Source organism: Oncorhynchus masou, chromosome 13 (assembly GCF_036934945.1).
Source record: "Oncorhynchus masou masou isolate Uvic2021 chromosome 13, UVic_Omas_1.1, whole genome shotgun sequence".
In the NCBI taxonomy this organism is placed as follows: domain Eukaryota; kingdom Metazoa; phylum Chordata; class Actinopteri; order Salmoniformes; family Salmonidae; genus Oncorhynchus; species Oncorhynchus masou.
The window spans coordinates 87,405,587-87,415,454 of NC_088224.1; the positions used below are offsets into that span (position 1 = coordinate 87,405,587).

The window sequence follows — 9,868 nt, forward strand, 5'->3', positions numbered from 1 at the left end:
CGGAACTAGAAGCACAAGCATTTCGCTACACTCGCATTAACATCTGCTAACCATGTGTATGTGACAAATAAAATTTGATTTGATTTGATTTGAGACAGGCCAGTACAGGAGACGTGGAGGAGGCCGTAGGAGGGCAACAACCCAGATGCAGGACCGCTACCTCCACCTTTGTGCAATGAGGAGCAGGAGGAGCACTGCCAGAGCCCTGCAAAATGAACTCCAGCAGGCCACAAATGTGCCTGTGTCTGCTCAAACGGAAACAGACTCCATGAGGGTGGTATGAGGGCCTGACGTCCACAGGTGGGGGTTGAGCTTACAGCCCAACACCGTGCAGGACTTTTGGCATTTGTCAGAGAACACCAAGTTTGGCAAATTCGCCACTGGCGCCCTGTGCTCTTCACAGATGAAAGCAGGTTCATACTGAGCACATGTGACAGACGTGACAGAGTCTGGAAGCGCCGTGGAGAATGTTCTGCTGCCTGCAACATCCTCCAGCATGACCGGTTTGGTGGTGGGTCAGTCATGTGCTCGCCAGAGGTAGCCTGACTGCCATTTGGTACCGAGATGAGATCCTCAGACCCCTTGTGAGACCATATGCTGGTGCGGTTGGCCCTGGGTTCCTCCTAATGCAAGACAAAGCTAGACCTCATGTAGCTGGAGTGTGTCAGCAGTTCCTGCAAAAGGAAGGCATTGATGCTATGGACTGGCCCGCCCGTTCCCCAGACCTGAATCCAATTGAGCACATCTGGGACATCATGTCTCGCTCCATCCACCAACGCCACGTTGCACCACAGACTGTCCAGGAGATGGCGGATGCTTTAGTCCAGGTCTGGGAGGTTGGGGGTGGGGTTAGGGTTGGGGTTGGGGTTGTGGTTGGGGTTGGGAGTGGGGGTTGGGGTTGGGCTGGACACGCCTCTGGAAGTGCTCACTACATCCAGCGTGCTCAACAGGGTCTGGATCTCTGTCTGTGAGGAGAGCAAAGCAGTGATAAGTGACACACAAACACATCTTTACAACCACCCCAGCAACTGCAGCTCGACTCTGAGAAGATGGCTCAGGGATATATCAGTTCTACTCACACGATTCCTACGCTGCCCAAGTCACCATGTATTTAATTACCCAAGAAGCACATGGGCTCATTCACAAATTCTCCTCCTGACCCCTGAAACAGGAAATCACTTCCACCAAATCAAATTACATTATTTCAATTAAAAACCACACATCAGATATGAACATCCTCTATGAATATGCCTTAAAAACAGGGTCTGATTGATTCTCTCTGAACCAGGGGCTGAGGATGTTATTCATTTTATTAACCACACAGGTTAACCTACCTCTATCAACGCTGCGGTGTCCTTGAGATGTCCGCCTCACTGAGAGAGAGAGAGAGAGAGAGAGAGAGAGAGAGAGAGAGAGAGAGAGAGAGAGAGAGAAAGAGAGAGAGAGAGAGAGAGAGAGAGAGAGAGAGAGAGAGAGAGAGAGAGAGAGTGTGTGTGGTGGGGGCATATGAAAGCAAGATAACAGAATAAATAAATGAAAGCAGGAGAATAGGAAATATATTATAACTAAATATTTAAAAGTTTAAATGAAATAGGGGTCGTTAACGTTCAGAAAAAATCCCCCAAAATGTCAATCACAATGTACTGTAAATTGACTAATATTTTTGTTTTACAAATAACTAACCCAACAACGCTGTATCAATTTGCCACGGATATAAAACACTACGCACGTCGCCGTCATTAACGTTTGGAAAAATGTCAGCGAACGATACAGAGAAGAGACAGCAGCAAAGCCCTGTACGGCAAAACATTGAGGAATTAAATGAGAAGGTGGCGAAGTGCGTAAATGCAAACTTTGCGAGGTGGAATTGAGCTGCAGTGACAGTACAGGTGGAATTGAGCTGCAGTGACAGTACAGGTGGAATTGAGCTGCAGTGACAGTACAGGTGGAATTGAGCTGCAGTGACAGTACAGGTGGAATTGAGCTGCAGTGACAGTACAGGTGGAATTGAGCTGCAGTGACAGTACAGGTGGAATTGAGCTGCAGTGACAGTACAGGTGGAATTGAGCTGCAGTGACAGTACAGGTGGAATTGAGCTGCAGTGACAGTACAGGTGGAATTGAGCTGCAGTGACAGTACAGGTGGAATTGAGCTGCAGTGACAGTACAGGTGAAATGCTTTAACCATCTGAAAGGGATTCACAGTGAGACCTGTTTCTGGCAGCAGGGCGATAAGCGAGTAACAAACGTACAGCGTTGATTACAGAAATGATTGCAGTTGATGCCGCCATTGTCAACGGTAAAGGATGTCAGATTTACTGCCATGATGGAATATCTAGAACCAGACAACAACATGCCATGTCGGGAAGGAAAAAACCGTGAAGGCATGGATAGAGAAATTGTACAATGATTGCTCTGCAAGTTAAAAGCCCGCGCTATCAAACACCATACTGGCGTTAATTAACAACAGTCTATGAACGCGCTGGCATACATCACATTGATGAGAAGTGGGACATGAAGTCCCATGGACTGATAACTGAGAACATGGAGGAGAGGCACACAGCAGAGACCCTAAAATAGCCTAAACTACCATGGTTGTTGAGTGGGTGGGGGACAGCAGTAAGATGACCGTCATCTGGTAGGTAGCCAGGACTGAGCTAGATTGAACTGCATTGCCCCCTATCGGTCGGTCATACCAATAGTTTATATAGTGTACATCATTGGGTCATATGCAGGATCATATTTGTAATGAACATGATTTGTTTTTCTTATCGTTTACACGCTGAGAACAATTTTACATTCGTCACATCCCTAGACGAAAGAACAGACCCATCTTAGAGCTGGTATAGAGTTTATTAGTGAGAACGTGATATTTGAATCCTTACGGCTAAATGGCCTAATGTGGAGAGCCAAATGTCTACAGTCTAGAAGTACAGCACAACTGATCTAGTTTAAAAGCTGTATTTTCTATACACATTGATGTCTTCTCTTTCTGTCATTTTGTTACAATCATGTTGTTTATAGTTTTGTCTGTGTTGCTTTTCTCAAACATGGCTGGAGAACATCTGAATACGAGGAGTTTGGAACTGGACTGACCCCAAACATCCAGGGTGACGTGGTTTGGAACTGGACTGACCCCAAACATCCAGGGTGACGTGGTTTGGAACTGGACTGACCCCAAACATCCAGGGTGACGTGGTTTGGAACTGGACTGACCCCAAACATCCAGGGTGACGTGGTTTGGAACTGGACTGACCCCAAACATCCAGGGTGACGTGGTTTGGAACTGGACTGACCCCAAACATCCAGGGTGACGGGGTTTGTAACTGGACTGAGCCCCAAACATCCAGGGTGACGTGGTTTGGAACTGGACTGACCCCAAACATCCAGGGTGACGTGGTTTGGAACTGGACTGACCCCAGACATCCAGGGTGACGGGGTTTGGAACTGGACTGAGCCCCAAACATCCAGGGTGACGTGGTTTGGAACTGGACTGACCCCAAACATCCAGGGTGACGTGGTTTGGAACTGGACTGACCCCAAACATCCAGGGTGACGTGGTTTGGAACTGGACTGACCCCAGACATCCAGGGTGACGGGGTTTGGAACTGGACTGAGCCCCAAACATCCAGGGTGACGTGGTTTGGAACTGGACTGACCCCAAACATCCAGGGTGACGTGGTTTGGAACTGGACTGACCCCAGACATCCAGGGTGACGGGGTTTGGAACTGGACTGACCCCAAACATCCAGGGTGATGGGGTTTGGAACTGGGCTGACCCCAGACATCTAGGGTGACGTGGTTTGGAACTGGACTGACCCCAAACATCCAGGGTGACGGGGTTTGGAACTGGACTGACCCCAGACATCTAGGGTGACGTGGTTTGGAACTGGGCTGACCCCAAACATCCAGGGTGACGTGGTTTGGAACTGGACTGACCCAAAACATCCAGGGTGACATGGTTTGGAACTGGACTGACCCCAAACATCCAGGGTGACGTGGTTTGGAACTGGACTGACCCAAAACATCCAGGGTGACGTGGTTTGGAACTGGACTGACCCCAAACATCCAGGGTGACGTGGTTTGGAACTGGACTGACCCAAAACATCCAGGGTGACATGGTTTGGAACTGGACTGACCTCAAACATCCAGGGTGACGTGGTTTGGAACTGGACTGACCCCAAAAATCCAGGGTGACGTGGTTTGGAACTGGACTGACCCCCAAACATCCAGGGTGACGTCGTTTGGAACTGGACTGACCCCAAACATCCAGGGTGACGTGGTTTGGAACTGGACTGACCCCAGACATCCAGGGTGAAGTGGTTTGGAACTGGACTGACCCCAAACATCCAGGGTGATGGGGTTTGGAACTGGACTGACCCCAAACATCCAGGGTGACGGGGTTTGGAACTGGACTGACCCCAAACATCCAGGGTGACGTGGTTTGGAACTGGACTGACCCCAGACATCCAGGGTGACAGGGTTTGGAACTGGACTGACCCCAGACATCCAGGATGATGGGGTTTGGAACTGGACTGACCCCCAAACAACCCGGGTGGGAAGAATGGCAGGTTTGGGCAGACATCAATGGGAACAACACACACATACTATAAAACTCTGTGGATGATGAATATTTGCACACACACACACACACACACACACACACACACACACACACACACACACACACACACACTGACAGGCAGACTGACTGACTGCAAAGAGAGAAGGAACACTGCATGCTGAGTGCTGATTAAATTAATATTTGTATGTCTTTCTCCCTCTTTTCCTCTGTCTTTTCGGAAGGCAAATCAAACAGGATTATGAGTGCAGTGCCGCCTGCATCAGGGGCCGTGTTTATAATCCTGGATCTCTGTGTCCTGCCAAACACACAGCCTCCCTGTCAGTGTGTGTCTGTGTGTGTGTGTGTGTGTGTGTGTGTGTGTGTGTGTGTGTGTGTGTGTGTGTGTGTGTGTGTGTGTGTGTGTGTGTGTGTGTGTGTGTGTGTGTGTGTGTGTGTGTGTGTGTGTGTGTGTGCGTGCGTGTGTGTGTGTGTGTGTGTGTGTGTGTGTGCGTGCATGTGTGCGTGCGTGCGTGTGTGTTCCTGCGTGCGTGTGCCAAAAACAGTGGCTTCTGGGTATAGCCAGGCTCTCACATGGCTCTCATTGGTTTGTGTGTTGTTCTGACTCTTTTGAAGTGTGTGACAGACAGCAAAGACAAACAGTGGAAGTGAATTGTTGGTCAGCACTACAACACAACGAATGGCTCAAAAAGATCTGCATTGCACCAGGTCTGGTTCATACTGCAGGCACACACACGCACACACACACACACACACACACGCACACAAACACACACACACACACACGCACACACACACACACACACATACACAAACTCCACACACACAAACGCACACACACAAATAAAGCACAGCAGGAGTACTCTAAGACGGAGAGAAAGAGTTCAGGAAAGCAAAACCTTGAAAGGGAAACAACTAACACAGGCAGAGAGACAGAGAAACCACAGAGACAGAGACAGAAACAGAAACACCACAGAGACAGAGACAGAGACACCACAGAGACAGAGACACCACAGAGGAAGAGACAGAGACACCACAGGGACAGAGACACCACAGAGACAGAGAAACCACAGAGACAGAGACACAACAGAGACACCACAGAGACAGAGACAGAGACCGAGACAGAGACACCACAGAGACGGAGACAGACACACCACAGGGACAGACACAGACAGAGACAGACACACCACAGGGACAGACACAGAGAGAGACATAGCTCTCTCCACTGCTGTTAAACTAACTCTGCTCTCTCCACTGCTGTTAAACAAACTCTGCTCTCTCCACTGTTGTTAAACTAACTCTGCTCTCTCCACTGTTGTTAAACTAACTCTGCTCTCTCCACTGCCTGCTATTAAACTAACTCTGCTCTCTCCACTGTTGTTAAACTAACTCTGCTCTCTCCACTGCCTGCTATTAAACTAACTCTGCTCTCTCCACTGTTGTTAAACTAACTCTGCTCTCTCCACTGCCTGCTATTAAACTAACTCTGCTCTCTCCACTGTTGTTAAACTAACTCTGCTCTCTCCACTGCCTGCTATTAAACTAACTCTGCTCTCTCCACTGTTGTTAAACTAACTCTGCTCTCTCCACTGCTGTTAAACTAACTCTGCTCTCTCCACTGCCTGCTATTAAACTAACTCTGCTCTCTCCACTGTTGTTAAACTAACTCTGCTCTCTCCACTGCTGTTAAACTAACTCTGCTCTCTCCACTGCCTGTTGTTAAACTAACTGCTCTCTCCACTGCTGTTAAACTAACTCTGCTCTCTCCACTGCCTGTTGCTAAACTAACTGCTCTCTCCACTGCTGTTAAACTAACTCTGCTCTCTCCACTGTTAAACTAACTCTGCTCTCTCCACTGTTGTTAATCTAACTCTGCTCTCTCCACTGCCTGCTATTAAACTAACTCTGCTCTCTCCACTGTTGCTAAACTAACTCTGCTCTCTCCACTATTGTTAAACTAACTCTGCTCTCTCCACTATTGTTAAACTAACTCAGCTCTCTCCACTATTGTTAAGCTAACTCTGCTTTCGCCACTATTGTTAAATTAACTCTGCCCTTCTCCACTGCCTGTTGTTAAACTAACTCTGCTCTCTCCACTATTGTTAAACTAACTCTGCCCTTCTCCACTGCCTGCTATTAAACTAACTCTGCTCTCTCCACTATTGTTAAACTAACTCTGCCCTTCTCCACTGCCTGCTATTAAACTAACTCTGCTCTCTCCACTATTGTTAAACTAACTCTGCTCTCTCCACTGCCTGCTATTAAACTAACTCTGCTCTCTCCACAGTTGTTGAACTAACTCTGCTCTCTCCACTGTTGTTAAACTAACTCTGCTCTCTCCACAGTTGTTGAACTAACTCTGCTCTCTCCACTGTTGTTAAACTAACTCTGCTCTCTCCACTATTGTTAAACTAACTCTGCTCTCTCCACTGTTGTTAAACTAACTCTGCTCTCTCCACTGCTGTTAAACTAACTCTGCTCTCTCCACTGCTGTTAAACTAACTCTGCTTCGGCACACTGTTTCAATACATTACCATTCCAAATCACTAAGCACTGGATGGAGTGTGTACGTGTGTGACTGCATTTGTGTGCACATACTGTTTTCCCTCCTGTTCCCAAGCATTTTGGTGCAGGTGTGTGTAATCTGTGTGAGGGTATGTGATCAAGTGCAGGTCATTTGTAAAGGGAGAACCTCCATTTTGTTACTGGGAGAACAAAATAAACAAACGCCATGCGTAAACATTGACTTAGAATCAAACACAGGATTCAGCAATGTGTGTGTCATACGCAAGTGTGGATGAGTGTGTCCGTTCACCTGTATGTCAGACTCAGAATGAGAGACGGGAGAGAGAGAGAGAGAGAGAGAGAGAGAGAGAGAATGGGGATCATTCTGTGGAGCTTCAGTGCCCCCTTCTGGTGAAACTTGGCAAAGCAGGCGATGCAGTAGCCTTCTCCACATTCTGCAAACTAAAATAGAAAAGGAAATACAATTATAATTGTAAAAGTAATTATGCTAGCAGTACGGATATCATAACAGGGAGAAAAACGTGTGTTTGTTTAACATAAAATTACAAATAAATATATATATATACATACAGCCCAGTATCTTCTCATCTCTAACATCGACCTTGCCAAACTAACTTGGAGTCACAGAAAAAATATTGAGATGACTTTGCCGTGCTGGCCGCATGGTGTGTGTGTGTGTGTGTGTGTGTGTGTGTGTGTGTGTGTGTGTGTGTGTGTGTGTGTGTGTGTGTGTGTGTGTGTGTGTGTGTGTGTGTGTGTGTGTGTGTGTGTGTGTGTGTGTGTGTGTGTGTGTTTGCGTGCGTGCGTGCGTGCGTGCGTGCGTGTGTGTGTTTGCTGCATGCGTGCGTGCGTGCGTGTGTGTGCGGTACTAACCATTCCAACGGTCGTTGTCTCTGATTGAGAATCATACTTAGGTAGCCTTTAGTTGTGGGTGATTGTTTTTCCCCATTTTAGTTGTGGGTGATTTTTTTCCTCATTTTAGTTGTGGGTGATTGTTTTCCCCATTTTAGTTGTGGGTGATTGTTTTCCCCCATTTTAGTTGTGGGTGATTGTTTTCCCCATTTTAGTTGTGGGTGATTGTTTTTCCCCATTTTAGTTGTGGGTGATTGTTTTTCCCCATTTTAGTTGTGGGTGATATTTTGTTTTTTGTATTCAGTGTTGTTAAATATCAACACGGACACATTCCACGCTGCCTATTGGTCCGATCCTTCATACTCCTCGTCAGAGGAAGACAAATCGCGTTACAGTCTCATTGAAATAATGACAACAGACACATGGTCTGACAGTATTTCATGAACGTCCATGTAAATGGACAATACATTTGTAACCTATAGTATTTCTTTACCTACATTTGATAAAACGACTGGCCTAATTGCAGGGAAACTTAACTTCTTTGTGAGAACTGTTTGACTGAAATTGTCTAGCTACTTTCAATAAGCTTCAAAATGATAAGACATTTTCAATTCAACCACTTTGGAATGGCTCGGCCTGTATAAAATATTCTGACATAAAACACCATTATGTGTGAAGTGAAAATGATACGTTCTGCCTACTTCTGAGGTAAAGATAAAGGCAATGTTCCATCTGCTATGGACAATAAAGATGGATTCAAGGCTATATTCTACACACACAGAGTGAAGAGTGCTACACACACACACACACACACACACACACACACACACACACACACACACACACGCACGCACGCAGGCACACACACACACACAAACACACACACACACAAACACTCCCATCAGTGAAAGTGGGAGAGACAACAGAAAGACAGGTCTCCTCATTAGGACATGTGAGTTATTCATGCCTTCCTCCTCTCAGACAGAATCATTTATGTTATTGTGATGTTTGTCTATGTGAGTGATGTTTGTCTATGTGAGTGATGTTTGTCTGTGTGTGAGTGATGTTTGTCTATGTGTGAGTGATGGTTGTCTATGTGTGAGTGATGTTTGTCTGTGTGTGAGTGATGTTTGTCCGTGTGTGAGTGATATGTGTCTATGTGTGAGTGATTTTTGTCTGTGTGTGTGTGATGTTTGTCTGTGTGTGAGTGATGTTTGTCTATGTGTGAGTGATGTTTGTCTGTGTGTGAGTGATGTTTGTCTATGTGTGAGTGACGTTTGTCTGTATGTGAGTGATTTTTGTCTGTGTGTGAGTGATCTTTGTCTGTGTGAGTGGTGTTTGTCTGTGTGAGTGATGTTTGTCTGTGTGTGAGTGATGTTTGTCTGTGTGAGTGATGTTTGTCTGTGTGAGTGATGTTTGTCTATGTGTGAGTGATGTTTGTCTGTATGTGAGTGATGTTTGTCTATGTGTGAGTGATGTTTGTCTGTGTGAGGGATATGCGTCTGTGTGTGAGTGATGTTTGTCTGTGTGAGTGATGTTTGTCTGTGTGAGTGGTGTTTGTCTGTGTGAGTGATGTTTGTCTGTGTGTGAGTGATGTTTGTCTGTGTGAGTGATGGTTGTCTGTGTGTGAGTGATGTTTGTCTATGTGTGAGTGATGTTTGTTTTTTGATTGAGCTGTTATCCTGTGTGTGTGTGTGTGTGTGTGTGTGTGTGTGTGTGTGTGTGTGTGTGTGTGTGTGTGTGTGTGTGTGTGTGTGTGTGTGTGTGTGTGTGTGTGTGTGTGTGTGTGTGTGTGTGTGTGTGTGTGTGTGTGTGTGTGTGTGTGTGTGTGTGTGTGTGTGTGTGTGTGTGTGTGTGTGTGTGTGTGTGTGTGTGTGTGTGTGTCCGTGTGAGTGTGTGTGTGTGTGTG

General features: G+C 46.5%; 1 protein-coding gene across 1 annotated transcript in view; it reads right to left on the reverse strand.

Moving 5' to 3' along the window:
• Positions 1 to 818: 818 nt before the first annotated feature.
• Positions 819 to 9,868, reverse strand: part of LOC135553461 (dentin sialophosphoprotein-like) — a 41,947-nt gene continuing 32,897 nt past the window's right edge. The window contains exon 8 of the mRNA XM_064985568.1: positions 819 to 965. Within this exon, the coding sequence (XP_064841640.1) occupies positions 819 to 965 (147 nt within the window). The remainder of the gene's footprint in view (positions 966 to 9,868) is intronic.